General features: G+C 35.3%; 2 protein-coding genes across 2 annotated transcripts; both read right to left on the bottom strand.

Annotated features, from left to right (window-relative positions):
* Positions 1 to 12,025: 12,025 nt before the first annotated feature.
* LOC143447386 (uncharacterized) lies at positions 12,026 to 12,610 on the bottom strand. The gene is made up of 2 exons (XM_076947463.1): positions 12,327 to 12,610; positions 12,026 to 12,204 (listed from the first exon to the last, which is right to left on the bottom strand). Exons 1-2 carry the CDS (start codon positions 12,573 to 12,575, stop codon positions 12,136 to 12,138), a joined length of 318 nt encoding a protein of 105 aa, XP_076803578.1. The 5' UTR covers positions 12,576 to 12,610; the 3' UTR covers positions 12,026 to 12,135.
* Positions 12,611 to 12,757: 147 nt separating this feature from the next.
* LOC143444920 (uncharacterized) lies at positions 12,758 to 13,513 on the bottom strand. The gene is made up of 2 exons (XM_076943713.1): positions 13,039 to 13,513; positions 12,758 to 12,943 (listed from the first exon to the last, which is right to left on the bottom strand). The coding sequence occupies exons 1-2, from the start codon at positions 13,327 to 13,329 to the stop codon at positions 12,758 to 12,760; spliced, it is 477 nt and encodes a 158-aa protein (XP_076799828.1). The 5' UTR covers positions 13,330 to 13,513.
* Between the last annotated feature and the right edge of the window lie 7,643 nt (positions 13,514 to 21,156).

Below are 21,156 nucleotides of genomic sequence, written 5' to 3' on the forward strand. Positions count from 1 at the left end.
ATCTTTTTGAAATTCCCGTTACATTTCCAGGGTGTTTCACTCAAATAACTTGCATCGATTTTCAAAAGATTTATAACCTTTATTCAAACGATCTGTAGCCTATATTTTCAACATGAAATTTTCCAACTTTTCTGTTTGGAATAACGTTCTCGCGTTCCACATTTCAACTTTACTTTTCTTCTTACTCAGATGATTCACGTTTGTCACAATCGCAATATTACCAAAGGTATGTTACCGTTTCTTTACTTTAGACCACAGTGAAGGAGCTGTATTCCCCTAACCTACAAGTTTATAAATACAGTTGCTCATATTCGGCATTTCCACAAATCTTGGGAGCTAACATTAGAGCCACATTTGTGCTGCACATCTTTCGTTTTATAAGATTTTTCGTTAGCATCCTACTTTAAAATCTTTGTGTAACAAGTTTAAATTGGTGATTTTTCTATCCGACTTGCCTCATTCTTCAAACGGACCACATCTCACACGCTTGCAGTCTTTCTTTGTTGCATTGTAATTAGTCCACGCTTCACAACCATGAACAAAAATAGAACACGCATGTCGTCTCAAAAACCGAATCTTCAATTTCGTGCTGATGTCCATTACAGAAATAAGCTTATTTTGAGTACCCAAAATTTTGCTTTCGCTTTTCCGATATTCTTCATATCTCTTCATCAATCTTCCGGTATTCTGTATAGTTCCATTAGGATATTGATAATCGTGAACTTGCTCCAATGTTTTGTTGTCTGCTTTAATTATGTAATATTTTCAGATTTCGATGTGCATGTGGAGTGCATATTGCCTTAGTCTTTTTGGAGCTTCTTGCAGAAACATTTCCCTGTGGAGATTGATTAAGGATGGTAATAACATACATCGCAATCCAACTCAATGCCGAATGGCAACTGCATTGATGCATGACCTTGGTGTCCCCATCTTGCTTGTTTGTCTCCGCTTTTGTAACTTATATAACCCTTCGTTTTCAAGTACAAATTAGCAAAATATATTTTCCAAGCCTGAAAAGACAAAAATTGAATATTCTATAACAAAAAAAATATTTTTTATAGCGACCATATAGATCACTTGCTTAAGTTTACAAAAATCGTTTGATTTTTTCCGCCTGTGGACGCCATTTATCGCTTCTCTGCGTGTATTAATAAACCTGTTTGGTCATAAAGAAATGCTACTGCAGGCAAGATAACCAGGTTTATGCGAGGCTGTAGTGCTTTCATTTCATTAGCAAATTTTAGCAACAAAGTTTGCTGTTTTTGTTGTGTAAGTTTTGTTGATTTATATTTTAACAACTTCTTGTTTAATGTATAGACTCGACTTTCATCGGTTTAACGTATGTTATCTTTTAGAATTGTACATTTCAACTAATTTCTAATCTAAACCTGTAATATATTGTCGTTATTTGGTACCAAATGTATTTCGACGCCAATTCGTACCCCGTAAGTTTGTTGTACATATTTTGTTAGACATGCCACAGAATATACCGGCGTAAAGCTGGTGTCCGGTTACTTGGTTACTTATTTACCATCGATTAACAACTTCATTTTTGAATAAGAAAACGAGTAAATAGTAAGTAACAAAGTATATAGTAGTTAATAAACTTTATCTGCGAATAAGCAACAGAGAATTTTACCAGGTAACCAACTTCACGCCGGTAAATAACATAGCGATTTCTTTCTTTTATAAGTAAACTTTTGTTAGGCATTGTTTTTTAACTGAAACTTTGTGATAAAGCTTGCATGTAGTCTTTGTAGCTTAGCCAGTGAGTTCTTATGCCTGAGCACGATTATTAAGATTAAGTCTCTATAATAGTGGTTCCCTAACGTATTGCTTATCGCTTACTTATTGGTTATCGCCAATTCAAAAACATGACAAACGAACATAAACAAGAAAACTTTTTATTAAAATTGGTCACTGTATTAAGCAAACTCTCAAAATAAAAGTAAGCAAATAGAAAAATACGAAAACGTAAATGTTTATGGCGACCTTAAATCACTTGATTAGTATGAACCGCTAACGCCGTTTACTCTTTTTTTGGACACAAAACATAATTTGTTTGGTTGTACAGTTGTTCCAGAAAACTTCTGTTACAGGTAACATATATAACCATGTCCAGGTTTGTGTGACGCTAGCACGTACATGGCCATTGTTTAGTAATCAACTTTAAGTGCTCGAGTTTGTTGCTTTATTTGTGTAAGTTTTGTCGATTTACATTTCATCAATTTCTTATTTCATGTAGCCAATCAATTTCGAGTATTATCACTTTATCGTGTGTCAATTTTTAAAATTGTACTCTTTAGCTAGTCCATAAGCCTTTGATACATTGCCGCCATTTTTTACCAGATGTATTTTGTTGCTGAAGCGTATTTCGATAAGTTTGTTGAACATGTTTTGTAAGGTATCTTTAACAATTTCCTGGCATGAAGTTGGTTACTCCTTCCTCCTTACATGGTTATTTAGTTATCATTGGTAAAAAAACTCATCTACAAATAAGAAAAGAAATTAGTGGCTATGTATTTTAGGCATAATCAACTTCATCTGCAAAGATCAGTAACAGAATAAGTAATAAGGTTACCGACGGTAAATAACACACAAATTCACACTTTGTTTTATAAACAACCTTTTAAAAACGTTTGTTTGTAGCTTTTGAAGTTTAACCAGTAGTTTATCATGTCTGGGCCCCATTATCATGACGAAGACTCTACAGTTTTAAACCAAGAAAACATTAAATTGCTTTTTTAGCCTACTTTAGTTTACTGAAGTGGCAAATCGGTCGTTTTCGTGAGAAAAATAAAAATAAATCTGTAACTGAACAGTCTTTGAACAAAACCCTCAGGCTAATTTATGCAAGTCACGTTTACAGTCTGCAGCCAAGTTGAAAACAAGATGTATGTTAAAGTTTGTACAAGAAACGAGAAAGGTCTTAATTGGATTGAACGACTAAAGTAACTCCAATTAATCCACAACGAAAAAGCCATAAATGTAAATGAAGGCCAAAAGTTTTCTCACTCCTTTGTTGTTGTGTGAATGCTTTCTGCAACAGCTTCAGTAGCTGCGCGTAGTTCTTGACATTGCTTGCTGTTATCACATTATCAAGTGGTAAATGCCCACGGCGTGCATAATGACAGACGTGCAGCTAGACAAAGTTGGTTCTCTGCGATAAATTTGATAACTTTGGACGAAAATCGTTACCTTTGTTTACGCTTGTTTAGTTTCATCAAAACAATGTCCTATTTTAATCATACGCATATAGGCATACGCATCTATGGCGTTGAAAAGCTATTTGTTTATAGAAAATGGTCAATATTTCGTCAAATGTAATGTACAGGTGACCATATTGTTAATTACGTACAACACGTATTGCAAAATATATTGAAACAGAAATGGAGATTCGCAAATTAACTGGTGTGGGTGTGAAACGGGCATGAAGTTTGTGCCCGCACAAAGCTAACCAATATGTTGGAATTTTCAAAACCAAAAAGCGAACAATTGAATTAAAACAGTAAAACGAATCTTCCTGCGCGCAAACCAGTCATTCAGTGTTGCAATTTTTCTGGGAAGTTTTTGAAATGGTGTTAGCAAGCCTATGTCTCCAAATCAATAAATGTAATGCGTGGTTCCATTGGTACATTTAGGATTGCATCGAAGGTTAGTTGATAGACCCATGGCCTAAAAAAGTTAAGTTTGTGAGGAGAGGGGGCATGGTCCAATGGTCACTGTTTAAATAGTGTCGTCATTGTTTAATACTTTATCATAAAGAAAAAATTATTATAAAAGTTATATCAATGCTGTTGCAGATTCCACAGTAGTAAGTAATGCAACAAAGTGACACAAGGAAGAAAATGTGATGAACAGCAACGACTAAAGAAAAAAACCGCTAAAAATAGCGTCCTAAAATTTGGGTCCTGAGAAAAGGGCGAGGCCCAATCGCCCCTTCTAAATAAGTTTATGATGTTTGGACCAATGTGTTCTAGTAACATATTCTTAAAAATACTTTTGTACTTTTGCCGTAAAAGATAATATAAGTTTGGATTTATTTTGAAAATGGTGAATTGTGATTACTTGCGGTTTTATTCTGAAGTTTAGTTAAGAATCACCTCATTTACTTCATAGAACATTTCAACAAGATCCAGTTGCTTGGTAAGTGAACAATTTGTTTCTTGTTTAAAAGATAACCTTAAGACAATGGAAGAACAATTACCTAAGTTGGAGTAAAACAAATATAGGTAGTAAATACAAAAAGCATAAATATCAAACATATATTTAAAGTAGGTCTACATTAATGTCTTTGAGTGCCTGGTCAATACCAATAGTAGAATGTTAAATGTTTATCTGCTGGCAACTGAAGAGATCTTCATAGAGGTATTATATATCTATAACCCATTAATATTTCTTCCCACATTTCTACGACTTTGGTTGTTTTATTTCTTGGTCTTTTGTGTCGGCTTTTGATGTAATGATTGACGATAGACTTATACTTTTTGTTGTGGTCACATTCATAGGATGTGATTCAATTATTAATAAACAGAATGTAGGAAAGAAAAAAGAACATATTTAATGCCACCGACGCAATCAGCCAATTGATGTTGAATAGTGGGCCTTAAAGAGTGGTCATGTTTTGCATTAGTTAAGGCTGGAGTTTCGAGCGACTTTAAGTTCGGCCAGGAATTCGGTTTGTTCCGGCTGTTGACATAAAATCATAAAACAAGATTCATTGAACGCCGTCCTAGATAATAAGGAAGAAACATATAGTCTAATTGGGATTTAATCATATATTGCTGAAATATGTTTAAATCTACACCAACTTAATTTGCTGTCAATCCTCAGAAGTCGAATTTAATTCGGGAAGTCGCTCGAATTTTAAAATGTTCCACCTGCAAAAAGCGATTTTCATTAGAAAAAATGTAAAGTTAATCAGACTAAGTTCTGTTTGCAGATTACCAAAAATATCCATGTCAAATTTCAAACATCCATATGTTAAGCAAGAATAACTTGCTTGGAAAATACCCCAAATCATGGCCAAAATTCATAATAAAAGCAGCACAGTTCGATTTTTAAGGTATTGTTGTTATTATTAAAAGATTTGATGTTATTTACGGTATTTGGCTTTTAATCGATATTGACTTTATTGCAGCCTTGGTGTGTTCATATGTAGACTTACCTGAATTAATCAACTCGTTAGTTTTGTGTTTGAAGTGCGGAGCTCGCAATTTTGCGAACTTCGATTAAAAATCGTTGCAGTGCCCACGAGCGTTGGGCAAGGTATTAATGATCAGTTCCAAATTCGGGCAAGACCACAAACAACTAACAACTAAATTAAAAACCTGTTTATTTGGGACAATGTACGCACAAATAAGCTCGGTAACTGGGGCTCGAGCAACCAGGAATCTTTGTAGAATTAAAAATAGAGTGCCTGTAAGTCTAGCACAGCGGAAAGTTTCGTCGTGAAGGCTTTGCGTTGCACACAGCTAGCGGCAACAAACCCTGCCAGTAAGCTGGTTACAACAATAGTTAATACGTCATTATGATTTGGAAATATGGTTGCTAACAAGTACAACTATACACAAACGTCATTTCTAACACGAAATCTTGTGTAGATTTTTTAAGATAAGGCAAGTCAAAATAGGTTAGTTTATAACGTTTGCTAACGTTACACAGTGTCACATATCGTCTATGAAAATTAAGGGAGCAGCTGACTGGGCTGCAGCAGGGGACCCCGGAATTCTGGGGGCCCGTAATGCGTTGAAAAACAAATACATGTAACAACAAGATTGATTTAATTCTGCTGTTACAACGAGTGGTTTCTGCTCAAAACATGAAACTATTGTCGTATGTGTAATCTATACTTCTAAACATCAATGCGATTGAAGTTATTTCAAAACTTTTTCGCATCAAAAAACAACATTTTGGCTAGAACTTGATGGGTCTTTACAAACAACTTATGTCTTTACGTTTTTCAGTTCAACTTAGTAGGTAAGTTCTGTAGGTAAGTTCTAAGTAGGCAAGTTCTGGAGCTACAGCGTATATGTTATTTGCATGACATAGTCATAGAGTATGGGTATGATTAATTTCAAATGCGTCGATACGTTTCTGCTTCTAAAAATATTGCTCGTATCGTTCATATCCACTTCCACAACATCATGATGATTGATGACGAATCAGTTTTTCTGTTCTTGAATTGGTTATTAACCTCCGCAATTTAGCATCAATAGTACCTTGTGCAAGCTTATAAAAATGTGCCAGTTCGGAAAAGATTCGGATTCGTAGGAAATACAAAAACAGGTTTTAAAATCTGCGCAAATCTGATTCTACTCACTTTCAACTCAGCAAAACAACTGAGGACAAGCAAAGCAATCATACATATAACTTGTCACATTGTTGCTGAATGAAAAAGTTCTGTTTTTTTGCTCATTAAAAATTAAAAAATTTTAAACAAAAAACTTTTCAGCCATTTCACTCTCTGTATGATCGATCATATTCAGTTTATGGACTTTTAGAAATAGAACGACTGCGCTCGTCAGAAACAAGTCAGAAGATTCATGCATCCACCTTTTATTTACGCAGTTCCTTTCAAATATGGTCAAGTTTTTCACTTCCAAAATCAAGCTCTGCTGATCAAAATAGACCCGAAACTTCGATAAAATGTGGAAAAAGTCGCACATACGACTGTAGTTAATTAGACTCAGGAAAAAGAGTTTAAAAATTTCCTCGGGACTAACGTGCCCCTAGAAAGGTCCAAATGTAACGTTGTGGGTTCATGTGTCTCACTTTGGGAACCACTGCCAATAGATTTCTACAAAGAAAACGTTAACTCGCTTTTATTAGCTTATACCTAAGTTTTCTGAAGCGATAACTTGGTCATTTCCAGAGAAGAAATGAAGATGAAAATGAGCAGACTTTGAACGAAACCTGCAGGGTAGTTTATGCGTGTCTCATTAAAAACCGCAGCGAAATTGAAAACAAGATGTGTAAACAAAATACGACAAAGATTTGAATTAAAATTGGTCACAGTATTACACAAATTTTTAAACTATAGAAGTTACCAATACGAATATTTTAAACTATGACAATAACAAAATACAGTTTTCCAAACCTGAAAATGCGAAAACTAAGTTATTATAAATGAGAAAAGATTAAAAGGGAAATGTTCTCAGCAGCTACCCTATATTGCTTGATTAGGTTTAAGAAAATCAATTGATTAGTAAAGGCTTGGAACATGATTTACCTCATTTCTGCACACATAACAAAACCAGTTTGTTTCATAGCAACTTCAAACAAGTTCTGCCACAGAAAATATAACCAAGTATTTACAAAACTAATATGTTCATTGCAATTAGTTTATAAGCCAAATTTAGTGATTGAGTGTGTGGCTTTATTTGTATAACTTTCATCGATTTACCTTTTATCAATTTCTTTTTTATGTAGCCTGCTTTTTTAAATTGGACTTCTATCACTTTTTCGTGAATCATCTTTTAAGATTGTACAGTTTAACTAACTTAGTTTGTTGTAATTAGTTTATGTGTAAACCTGTGTGGGCTTTACACTGGTTTTTGTAAGAACTTTGTAAAATTTTTGTTTGTAGCTTTTGTAGTTTTGTTAGAGGCTTCACGTGTCTGGGACCTGGGCACGATTATCAAGACAAGGTCATTATATTTTTCTACAAAGAAAGCGTTAACTCGCTTTTCTTAGCCTACCTAAGTTTACTGAAATATCAATTGGTTGTTTTTGAATGAAAAACAAAAAGGAAGCCGTAACTATACAGTCTTTGAACAAAACCCTCAGGCTAATTTATGCACGTCACGTTTACAACCAGCAGCCAATTTGAAAACAAGATTTATGAACAAGAAACGAGAAAGGTTTTACTTTGACCGAACGATTTCAATGAGCCAATTTCAGCGACAACAATTACTTCATAACGACAAAACAAAGAAACAAATTGAAGGTTAAACGTTTCTTACTCCTTTTTGTTGTGTGATTGTTTAATGCAATAGTAAGCAGCATGCAGTTCTTGGCACTGCTTATTGCTATCACATTATCAACTCGTAAATGTCCATAACATGTATAGTGACAATCTGACAGACGCGCAGCTGGATGAGATTGATGACATTATACCGAAAATTGTTATATTTGTTTGAGGATTTTAGTTGGTAGGCCTATAGATTTTTACTTACCATTCTGAAGGCGAATAGAAAGACGGTTGTTGGAGTGATTTTGAAGCTGTAAGCTGGCAAGCTCGTTGGAGCCTTTTTCACCGTTTTGAAGAAAGCACTTTACTTTCAATCATCTGGATATTGAGTAAAGGATACTATGCTTATTCAATTTCACCAAATAATGTCCTATTTTAAGTAAAATCTGCTCCGGATATCGTAACTGCGATATTTATTTGCGTGTTAGTTTATCCACCAAATAGTATGAAACCATATAGGCCTACTGTACTTAAGTAGAATTGAAGAAATTTGATTTTTTCCAAATTCGATTTTTTTTCCTAAAACCAAACAACTGAACCAAAATCAAGCCAGCCCTCCTTTACATGTCCAACCACTCAATGTTGTAATTTTATGGAAAACATTTTCCAATGTCCACGAATCACAACATGCAATGCGCGATTTGCTCTTTTCATAGAAGCTGTCGGAATTTTTTTCCTCAAATCTAATAGTTTGGTAGCCATAGTAACAGGCAACCTGCTGTGTTTGACATTGTGCCCACTATTTTTAAGTTTGGTTATTGTTTTATAAATCATTGTTATGAAATTGGTAATAAATGGTGTTGCAGATTCCACAGTAGTAAGTAATGCATCGGTTGTAGCCGACAAGGAAGCAAATATGATGAACGACAACGACTGGAGAAGAAAACCTTTTTGGCCCAAAGACTGGTGTTCTATGTTTTCACAATAACCCTCTCTAAATAAGCTAGTGCTTGCCGCAACATGTTCTACTAAAGTAGTCCTAGGCTCTACTATAGGTTTGTATTAGTTTTCGTGGTGTTGCGAGAGAGGAGATATGTAGCATTTATTTTATAAAAGGTAAATTGTGTTTACTTGCAGTTTTACTTTGAAGTTGAATCAAGTATTACGATCATATAGCCTACTTTAATGGACCGGGGACACAAGATCAAATTGTTTGGTAAGTGACGATTTGTTTCTTATTTGCTTTGTACTTTTAAGACCGAGAAAGGATGATGACCTGAGTTGGATTGAAAAAAGTATAAAAATGAGATTAAAAAAGGAAATATATCAAAAGTAAAATGATTAAAGTAAGCTACATCGTTAAGTTAAAGACTTTGAGGTGCTAATATCTGCTACAATTTGGAGAGGTTCTTATACATTGTTTATATATGTGTAGCCCATTAATTTTTCTTCCCACACTGATACGACTTCGGTTGTTTTCTTTCTTAATTGGTGTTATTGCGGGCTTGGTGTTTTAACGCTTAAACCTGCCCAAATTATACAGCACCAGCAGCAAATAAGGTCCGCTCTTCGCATTTCTTTACTCAGGGCTGGGTAGATTTTTGTTGCGGTTGATTTTAGATGACACTGCAAATTTAAACTGCAGGTTCGACTATTTTTGTTTGGGAATTTTAAAGATTGAACGCTGAAAAGTTTCATTAAGGTATACCAGTTTCATTAGGGTATATCATGCAATTGTACGTTGGGCCTTGTTTCTTGAAAAATACACTGAGCGAATATAAAGCTAAAAGCGATTAAAAATTAGCAGACTTTATTTGTTGCTGGTATCTTATAGCGAATTCGTTAATATCTTGAGTGCTGGACTCGAGTCTAAAGATAAATGATTTGACTTGCGACTAAAGTTTGATGATTTCGGCAAAAAGAAAATTTGATAACTGTCGATTTTGATCATTTATTTACGACTCTGCTATGTATGGTCTGTCTCGTGACGTATGTCACGTCCTGATGCGCTAACGTCACAGTCTCAAAATGGCAGGTAATTCATTTTTGCCAGAAAGTAAAGTGAAAAGCAGCAGCTGACGTATTTTGCAGTGTTACACTAAAAACGTACCGGAAGCTCGGGCGTAAAAGCTTGGTAAAAACAACAGAATTCAAACCCAAAAGAGGGCTTTACTTTACAACACTTAATTTCTGCCATTCACTAAAAGCCCAAACGTAGAATAACTTCACTACGCCAGTAGCTGTTTACATAGATGTAAACACATATAAACAAACAATGCACTCACACACTATAAAAAAAAACTTAATAACAGTTTACGGAGTAGTAGCCGTATAGGAATAAAAACAAACTTAAAATAGTAACAAACAGCTTATCCCGCAAAACTAGTGCCCCTCGCAAACAGGTTGATACAACACCTAAATGCAGTACTAAAAAGCAGGTGCACAGAAATATCCCGTGATATCCACATCACAAAAGTACAGCGTGTTTTTGCACAAGCGAGCCGTGTTTGATATCCAAGTGACGCCACTATCGTAATGCCTTTGGGTAAGCCATTCTTGTTCAGTAATTTTGGGGAACAATTTCAAATTAGGGCAGTGCAAAAACAACACAGAACAAAATATCTGTGTCTATATCGGAACTTGCACAAAGGCTAGATTATCTCGGTAACCGAAGTTCGAGCGATGACGAACGATCGCCAGGTTGCGCAAAGACGTTCCTCAGCCTGATGTAAAGATTATGATATCATACCATACGTAATTGTGCCATCCATATTCGGTTAAATTGTTAGGCTGAAGGGCACTCATTGCTTTAACATTTATGTAGCATCACCTTGCCATTGAAATTGAGAAACATTAAAGAGGCATATGCCCGGTAAGCCGACCACACGGTCCAATAAAGAATGTTTGTCGACTCAACGTTAGCATTTTTATCTATAATTAAGATCTGTGGTTCTATCAGCTTGCAAAGACTAGCGAGTCATTCGGTGTGCTGTAAAAAGCTCTTTATTCATTCGTTTCTGTTGTAAAGGCATAAACCATGAAAATGTTTACATTATACTTTAAAGCTTTGAGTTAAATTAATAACACTGTACCAAAGATTCATTTGGATATAACGACACTTCTCGAAGGCTACCTGGTCAAAGTGGCTCATCCCTTACGCCTCCTTGATGGTTTACATATAGCTAGCAAATATGATCTTTACGAGATCTTTTTGAAATTCCCTTTACATTTACAACGTGTTTTGTTCAAATCAATTGCATCGATTTTCAAAAGATTCGAAAGACCTTTATTCAAAAGATCTATAGCCTATATTTTCAACATGAAATTTTCCAACATTTCTGTTTGGAATAACATTCTCACGTTCCACATTTCAACTTTACTTTTCATGTTTCTCAGATAATTCACTTTCGTCACAATCGGAAAATTACCACAGATACACTCTAAGAAATAAACGGTGCAAGTAACCAAAATTTTGATTTTATTTACCAATTTTTGATTACCAACTGTGTCCAGACGAGAAAATTGGTAAGAATCAATAAAAATTACCAACATAACACTATGTAACGCAATTTTTGTTTGGCTACTTTTTTTAATGCCCCTTTATGTATTTTGGGGGGCTGAGTTCAACATTCCAGTTAGGTTTTTCGTACCATCGTTACTTTTTGAGATATTCAAACTTTGATATAGCTGTAGGTATAGCGAATTGTGTTCTACTCTTGCAGTAGATTTCAACTCCACATCATGGTTCTGTTCGGTTAATTAAAAGCAAAAACCAGTTCAAAAACGTTAATAAGGAACGCTTGAAGATAAATGTAACATAGTTTTTTCAAACAGTTATAGTCGTTCAAAAATGTACTTTTGAGCGAGCTTTTCTTTTATGACCACTCCTGTCTGGCCTTACCAAAGACCAAATGTAGTCTCCCATCATTGCACTGTCCCAGCGGCCTTTATACCGTTTTTCCATTGGCTCAATATCCTGATGAAATCTCTCACCATGCTCCTCACTTAAGTCACCAAGTTTTTCTTGAAAAAAATCCTGATGGGAACATAAAAAATGAAGTTTGACAGACATGCGACAACCCATGGTTTGGTAACTTTTGATAAGTTTTCCCACCAACTCTTTGTAATTTCTGTCTCTTTTATTTCCCAAAAATCCATCAACTACACCTCGAAATGCTTGCCACGCTTCTTTTTCTGTTTCATTCATTTTTTCTTCCAAGCTTTTATACCTTTACATTGTGTTGATATGGGGACCAACAAATTTTCATCCTTTTATTTTGGCAAGTGATAGTCTGGGAAACATTGAACGAATTTCTTAAAAAACTTGTCCTTGAAAATCAAAAGCTTTTACAAACTGTTTTACCAAACCTAATTTGATATGAAGTGGAGGCAGTAAAACTATTTCCCGACTTACAAGAGGTTCCCCAATAACGCTGTACATTCCTGGGGTTAGTTTTTCCCGTGTCGGCCAATGAATTTTTTCATAGTGCTCACCGTCAGCTTTACTATTCCACAAGTATAAAAAGCAAGAGTATTTTGTGTAACCACCCTGCAGACCAAGCAAAACTCCCAACATTTTAAAGTCACCACAAACATACCACTTAAACTGAGTGTAACTGATTTTAATGAGTAGTTGCTTGACGTTTTCATAGTCTTCTTTCATCTGTAATGAATAAGCAAGTGGAATTGATGGGTATATATTGCCATTGTGAAGTAACACTGTTTTAAGACTTTTGATAGAACTGTCAATGAAAAGCCGCCACTGAGTAGAATCATGATCTATTCCAACAAGTGCAAGTGCCTATTCCTGTAGGCAGTGCTCTTACAGTCATCACCAAGCAGATTTCACTCATTTAGTCTGGATGTTAATAACTCTGCTCCAGATTTTGTAAGACCCAGATAACGTATTAAATCATCCAATTCTTTTTTTGTTGGAAAATGAGGTGGTGAACTTGTTGTTGGTGCATATTGCGCATCAGTGTCTGCATTTTCACTTGCTGTTGCTGAGTCTTCACCGGAGTACATTTCTATCTGAAATAATAAAGAATAAGTACACAGCATATAAGAAATTAAATCCAATCTCAGAACATATAAATTATTGTTAGCGATCCAAAGTAAAAACTTACATTTGATGGTGGGTTTGGAATCGGTAAGGCTTCACTGTGAGGAACAGGTGCAATGGATGAGGGTGTACTTGGATATGCCATAGCTCTTCTTCCGCTGATCTTGCAATACTTCGATATGTTTATCATGCAAAAATAGCAATCATCATGATGATTTTGCGGCTCTCTCCAAACTCTGGGAACTACAAATGACATAACTTTTCCAGAACCCCTCAACCATCCTTCAAGATTAGATCGACAGCTACCACAGATTACATGTGGTGCCCATGAATTATCCTGATCACCAATGTCCATCCCAAGATATAGTCTATATGCTGTCCAATACTTTGTTCTTTTCACAATTTTACATGCGGTGTGTTTACTGCTGATGTAATATCCACATACATAACAAAGCAATCCAGTAAAATTTTGCACTGTCTACTAGACATTTTGATTTCCACTATTTAAAAGATGAACTGAATCTAAGATTTACACAAGACTTAACTCTACAAAATATAATCATATGGCGTACTTCTCTCTGTAAACACTAAACACGACTTTCTAATTAGAATATAATGAATTTAACAGGCTGAGATAAGAAATAAAAGCACTTTCGTCTGTGAGATTTCACACTCCCACTCCCACTCCCACTCCCACTCCCATTAACTTTCTGAAGTAAATAGGACGCCAATTTACAACATGATAATGCTGACAGACACAGATGTCATTTTATCTTGAAAATGATAGAAAAAAAACTGATAGCATTTTTGGAATCAGCACTTGAAAATCATACAGACACACTTCAGAAATGTAGCCAAACAAACTTTTTAAAATTTTGTTACGTAGTTATACTTGGTTGCATTAATGTCAATTTTAACATTCAATTTTACCAACCACCATGGTTGTTAGAACCTACAAAATCAACCAAAAATACACTTTAGAAGTTTAGGCTGTGCTTTGTATGCTCCTCATTGATAGTTTTAACCTATCGCCATGGTCGCAACTGCCCGAGTAAATGTAAGCTTCACTAGCATTTCTCTAGTAGTCTATGATACACTTTCGGCAAAAAGCAAACGGTTCAGTGATTAAACGAAAGTTTATATTTGACATGCCACATGTGATGATGCAATACTAAACAAGCTTATCGCTTAGTTAATTTGCATATCAGATCATGCACCTTGGTTTGGTGTCTTACTTTACCATCATAACAAATATTAATTCCATAAAGTTATTTTTGTATGAAATACCATGCATCTTCGGCACACGCTGGGAACGCTGCATTGAACAAAAAAAATGATTTAAAGCAGAGCTCCACCGCCCTGCTTACAGATGGGCACACATATTTTACATTATTCACAAAGCAAAATATTTGCTTTGGTTCGAATAAACTTGGCCCAAGTACGACCACCTGTTCCAACCGCTGCCAACTCCGCTAGCTTTCATGAAATATATTGAAGGACTGTTCCCACCTTTAATAACAAACAAATGCTATAACGAACTTTGTTTGAAATGGTGCTGAACAGATTTCCGTTTCATAATGTCTTCATCATTAATCCCATACCTTTTGTAAGCCAATAAATGCAGCTCGGCTTTCTGCAGAGCTTGGCCACCATCTTTTGTCATGAATATTTCTTGTCATGGTACCAGAATGGAGCAAATCGGGCAAAAAGGCTCATGCCGCGGTTTATCAATTCTTTGACTGTTTCTGAGTCGATCAGAAAAAAGGACTCCTTTGAAAGATGTTGCCCTACGGTATACAATATAACTTCCACTAGTTTAAGATTTTAAATGATTGTTTTCCAAAATTATGTATTTGTCTATGTTGTAGCTTATTGCTAAGTATTTCTTTAAAGAAAATCTTTTAAAGAACTTCATTACTTCTTATCTTTAGTCTATACTGGTAATTAAGAATAGGCCTAAGCCTACACAAAACAATTTCATCTTTTTCTAAACTTATTTTATGATTGTAATGCAAGTCGTCTGGTTTTTTATTGGCCACAGCGCTACATTAAAGCCAAATTAAATTCTATGTGCAAACTGTGTAGTAGCTGCAAGGGAAAAAAAGTACACAGCTCGTTTACATACTACACTTTTCTTCAATATACTTTGCAGCTTAAAATAGGCAATTTTTTTTTCATAAGAATAGAATTGTATTTGTTTTTTCTTTTATGAGGATTTCTTTGTAACTTATGTTTCAAAAGAAGCTAATAGTGCACAGTGTTGCATCTTTTTTAGTCTCACAGTAGCCTACTGGTTGAAAAAGTTGCAAACTAGCTTTTTGAGGCATCGACAGATTGACTGAACCCGTAACTAATCCGTTGTTTACTTTTTCACACATTACTATTGATTTATTTGGTTAAGTAATTAATACTTTGTACATTTTAAAGAGAAAAGAAAATATACCTGGTAAATATTACCAAGCAACCAATGTAATAACTAATAAGTAATTGTTATGTTTGCTGTTACCAATCGCAATTGGTAGTGGATTTACCAATTGTTTTAGAGTGGGCTGCCGTTTCTTTTCTTTAGACCGCAGTGAAGGAGTTGTATTCTCCTAACCTACAAATTTATAAAAACTGTTGCTCATATTCGGCATTTCCACAAATTTTGGGAGTTAATATTAGAGCAACATTTCTGCTGCACATCTATCGTTGCATAAGATTTTTCGTTAGCATCGTATAACTTAGTAAAATTTTTGTGCAACAATTTTAAATCGGTGATTTATCTATCCAACTTGTCTCATTCTTCAAACGGACCACATCTCACAAGCTTGCAGTCTTTTTTTCAGTCCATAGTTTGTGCGCTTCGAACATATGAAATGTCAATCGTTACTTGTAACAAATACGCGTTACTGGTCTTTGATATTGTGCCTTAACTTAGGCCGTAGTCACGTTTAATAATGCCATGTAACTTTATCCTTTTGCAGTTTTTCAAGAGCTTCTTGCAGAAACATTTCCCTGTGGAGATTGATTAAGGAGGGTAACAACACACACCCCCATCGAACTCAATGCCGAATGGCAACTGCATTGAAGCATGACCTTGGTGTCCCCATCTTGCTTGTTTGTCTCCGTTTTCGTAACTTATATAACCTCCGTTTTCAACTACCAAATAGCAAAATACATTTTCCAAACCTGAAAAGACAAAATTGGAACATTTTAATTCGAAAAAATAATTATTTATAGCGACCATATAAATCACTTGCTTCGGTTTACAAAAATCGCTTGATTTTTTCCGCCCGTAGACGCCATTTATCGCTTCTCTGCGCGTATTAATAAACCTGTTTGGTCATAAAGAAATTCTACTGCAGGCAAGATAACCAGGTTTATGTGAGGCTGTATTGCTTTCATTTCATTAGCAAATTTTAGCAACTAAGTTTGCTGTTTTTGTTGTGTAAGTTTTGTTGATTTATATTTTAACAACTTCTTGTTTAATGTATAAACTCGACTTTCATCGGTTTAACGTGTGTTATCTTTTAGAATTGTAGATTTTAACTAGTTTCTAATCTAACCCTGTAATATATTGCCGTTATTTGGTACCAAATGTATTTCGACGCCAATTCGTACCTTCGTAAGTTTGTTGTACATATTTTGTTAGACATGCCACAGAATATACCGGCGTAGAGCTGGTATCCAGTTACTTGGTTACTTAATATTTACCATCGATTAACAACTTATCAGTTTTGAATAAGTAAAAAAGAAAAATAGTAAGTAACGTAGTATATAGTAGTTAATAAACTTTATCTGCGAATAAGCAACAGAGAATTTTACCAGGTAACCAACTTCACGCTGGTAAATAAAACAGGGATTTCTTTCTTTTATGAGTAAACTTTTGTTAAGCATTGTTTTTTATCTGAAACTTTGTGATAAAGCTTGCATGTAGTCTTTGTAGCTTAGCCAGTGAGTTCTCATGCCTGAGCACGATTACTATGATTAAGTCTCTATAATAGCGGTTCCCCAACGTTTTGCTTATCGCTTACTTATCGCCAATTCAAAAACATGTTAAACGAGCATAAACAAGAAAACTTTTACTTAGAATTGGTCACTGTTTTAAGCAAACTCTTGAAATAAAAGTAAGCAAATAGAAAAATACGAAAACGTAAATGTTTATGTCGACCTTAAATCACTTGATTAGTATGAACCGCTAACGCCATTTACTCCTTTTCTGGACACAAAACATAATCTCTTTAGTTGTTCCAGAACACTTCTGTTACTGGTAACATATATAACCATGTCCAGGTTTTTGTGACGCTAGCACGTACGTGGCCATTCGTTAGTAAGCAACTGCCCGAGTTTGTTGCTTTATTTGTGTAAGTTTTGTCGATTTACATTTAATAATTTCTGCTTTCATATAGCTTATCAGTTTTCATTATTATCACTTTATCGTGTATCATCTTTCAAAATTTTACTACAAAATTGCTAGTTCATAAACCTTTGTGACATTGCCGTCGGTTTATACCATATGTATTTTGTTGCTGAAATTTATTTCGATAAGTTTGTTGAACATGTTTTGTAAGGTAAATCTAACAATTTACTGGCATGAAGTTGGTTAGCCCCCTCACCTTACATGTTTATTTATTTATCATTGGCAAACAATTTCATCTACAAATAAGAAAAGGAATTGGTGGCTAGGTATAATAGGTATAATCAACTTCATCTGCAAAGATAAGTAACAGAATAAGTAATAAGGTTACCGACGATAAATAACAAACAAATTCATACTGTGTTTTATAAACAACATTTTAAAAACGTTCGTTTGTAGCTTTTGAAGTTTAACCAGTAGTTTATCATGTCTGGGCCCCATTATCATGACGAAGACTCTACAGTTTTAAACCAAGAAAACATTAAATTGCTTTTTAGCCTACTTTAGTTTACTGAAGTGGCAAATTGGTCGTTTTCGTGAGAAAAATAAAAAAGAATCTGTAGCTGAACACTCTTTGCACAAAACCCTCAGGCTAATTTACGCACGTCACGTTTACAACCAGAAGCCAAGATGAAAACAAAATGTACTGTATGTTAAAGTTTGTACAGGAAACGAGACAGGTCTTAATTGGATTGAACGATTGCAGTAACATCAATTAGTTCACAACGATAAAGCCATAAATGTAAATGAAGGCCAAAAGTTTTCTCACTCCTGTTGTTTTGTGACTGCTTTCTGCAACAGCTTCAGTAGCTGCACGTAGTTCTTGTCACTGCTTGCTGTTATCACATTATCAAGTGGTAAACGCCCAAGGCATACATAATGACAGACGTGCAGCTAGACAAAGTTGGTTCTCTGCGATTAAGTTGATAACGTTGGACGAAAAACCCTTATCTTTGTTTACGCTTGTTTAGTTTCATGAAAACAATGTCCTATTTTAATCATACGTATATACGCAACTATGGCGGTGGAAAGCCATGTGTTTATAGAAATGGTCAATGTTTCGTTCAGTGTAATGTTAAAGGACAGGTGACCATATTGCTAACTACGTACAACACGTGTTGCAAATTTTATTTAAATATAAATGGGGATTCGCAAATTAACTGGTGTGGGTGTGGAACGGGCATGAAATTTGTGCCCGCGCAAGGCTCTGAACTGGTAACCAATATGTTGCAAATTTTGAAACCAAAAAGCGAACAAATGAACCAATACAGTGAAACGAATCTTCCTGAGCGCGAACCAGTCATTCAGTGCTGTAACTTTACCGGGAAGTTATTGAAAGGGTGTTAGCAAGCCTATGTCTCCAAATCAATAAATGCAATGCGTGGTTCTATTGGTACATTTGGGATCGCGTTAAAAATTGGTTGTTAGACTTATGGCCTAAAAAAGTTAAGTTTGTGAGCAGAGGGGGCATGGTCCAATGGTCACTGTTTAATACTTTATTATAAAAAATTGTTGTAAAATTTATATCAATTGTGTTGCAGACTCCACAGTAGTAAGTAATGCAACGGTTATAGCCGACAAAGGGTCACAAGGGAAAAAATGTGATGAACGGCAACGACTAAACAAGAAAACCGCTAAAAAATGGCACCTTAAAATTTGGGTCCTGAGGAAAGGACCAGGCCCAATCGCCCCCTCTAAATAAGCTTATAGTGTTTGGACCAATGTGTTCTAGTAAAGTAATCTCATAAAGACTTTTGTGCTTTTGCCGGAAAAGATAATATAAGTTAGAACTTTTTTTTGAAAATGGTGATTTGTGATTACTTGCGGTTTTATTCTGAAGTTTAATCAAGAATCACCTCATTTACTTCATAGAACAGTTCAACAAGAACCAGTTGCTTGGTAAGTGAACAATTTGTTTCTTAATTGAACGATAACCTTAAGACAGAGGAAGAACAATTACCTAAGTTGGAGTAAAACAAGTATAGGTAGTAAATACGTGTCGGATTTTGTGACGGCTTTTGTTGTAATGATTATAGGTGTATAAGTATAGGTATTAAATGCAAAAAGCATAAATATCAAACATATACCTAAAGTAGGGCTGCATTAATGTCTTTGAGTGCCCGGTCAATACCAACCGTAGGTTTATTTCTTTTATATTTTACATTGACGATAGACTTATACTTTTTCTTGTAGTTGCATTCATGCGATTTGTTTCACTTGTTAACAAACAGGATGTAGGAAAGAAAAACAAACATATACAATCCCACCGACGCCATCAGCCAAGTGATGTTGGATAGTGGGCCTTAAGGTGTGTTCATGTTTTGCATTAGTTAAGGCTGGAGTTTCGAGCGACTTTAAGTTTATCACATTATCAACTCGTAAATATCCATGACATGTATAGTGACAATTTGATAGACGCACAGCTGGATGAGGTTGATGACATTATGCTGAAAATTGCAACCTTTGTTTGAGCTTGTTTAGTTGGTATAGCTCTTTACTCACCATTCTGAAGGCGAATGAGAAAACTGTTATGCTTGAGTGATTTTGAAGTTGTAAGCTGGCAAGCTCGTTGGAGCCTTTTTCACCGCTTTGAAGGAAGCACTTTACTTTCAATCTTGTGGATATTGAGTAAAGGGTGCGATATATATTTGCTTGTTTGCTTATCCAACAAATAGTATGAAACCATATAAACCTACTGTACTTAAATAGAAATGAGAATCCGCAATTGAACTAGACTAGAGTGTGTGAGGAAAGGGCGCTGTTGATATCTATGCCGTGATTGCATGAAACTTGTACCCGCAAACAACTCTCAATGATAGTTCCCAATAAATTTATTTTTTTTCTAAATTCGATTTATTTCCCGAAAAGCAAGCAACTGAACCGTGGTCAACCCAACCCTCCTTTACATGGCCAACCACTCAATGTTGCAGATTCCACGGTAGTAAGTAATGCATCGGTTGTAGCCGACAAGGAGTCACAAGGAAGCAAATATGATGAACGACAATGACTGGAGAAGAAAAACGCTTTTGGCCCAAAGATTGGAGTTCTATAATTTCACAATTACTCTCGCTAAATAAGCTAGTGCTTGCCGCAATGTGTTCTAGTAAAGTAGTCGTAGGCACTACTGCATGCTTATAAAAGTTTTCATGGTGTTGCGGGAAGAGGGAATATGTAGCATTCATTTTGTAAACGGTAAACTTTGTTTACTTACAGTTTTACTCTGAATTCGAATCAAGTTTCACAATCGGGGAGCACTTTCAAATTAGGGCAGTGCAAATACAACACAGTACAAAATATCTGTGTCTATATCGGAACTTGCACAAAGGCTAGATTATCTCGGTAACCGGGGTTCGAGCGATGAAGAACGATCGCCAGGTTGCGCAAAGACTTTCCTCAGCCTGATGTAAAGATTATGATATCATACCATACGCAATTGAGAGAGACATGTTCGGTTAAAGCGTTGGGCTGAAGGGCGCTTATTGCCTTAACCTTTATGTAGCATCACTTTGCCATTGATATTGAGAAACATTGAAGAGGCATATGCCCGGTAAACCGACCATAGGGTCCAATAAAGAATATTTGTCGACTCAACGTTAGCATTTTTATCTATAAGATCTGCGGTTCTATCAGCAAGCAAAGAGTAGCGTGTCCTTCGGTTTGCTGTAAAAAGCTCTTTCTTCATTCGCTTCTGTTGTAAAGGCATAAATTATGAAAATGTTTACATTATACTTTAAAGCTTTGAGTTGAATTAATAACACTGTACCAAAGATTGTTTTGGATATA

Source organism: Clavelina lepadiformis, chromosome 2 (genome assembly GCF_947623445.1).
Source record: "Clavelina lepadiformis chromosome 2, kaClaLepa1.1, whole genome shotgun sequence".
Taxonomy (NCBI): Eukaryota; Metazoa; Chordata; class Ascidiacea; order Aplousobranchia; family Clavelinidae; genus Clavelina; species Clavelina lepadiformis.

Bases quoted from the DNA above. Each gene is read 5' to 3' on its own strand.
- LOC143447386 (XM_076947463.1), bottom strand. From the start codon at position 12,575: ATGAAAGAAGACTATGAAAACGTCAAGCAACTACTCATTAAAATCAGT. The intron at 12,205-12,326 runs GTAAGTCGGGAA...AATGTTTCCCAG, and splicing joins GCGTTATTGGGGAACCTCTT to ACTATCACTTGCCAAAATAA.
- LOC143444920 (XM_076943713.1), bottom strand. From the start codon at position 13,329: ATGGACATTGGTGATCAGGATAATTCATGGGCACCACATGTAATCTGT. The intron at 12,944-13,038 runs GTAAGTTTTTAC...TTATTATTTCAG, and splicing joins TTCCAAACCCACCATCAAAT to ATAGAAATGTACTCCGGTGA.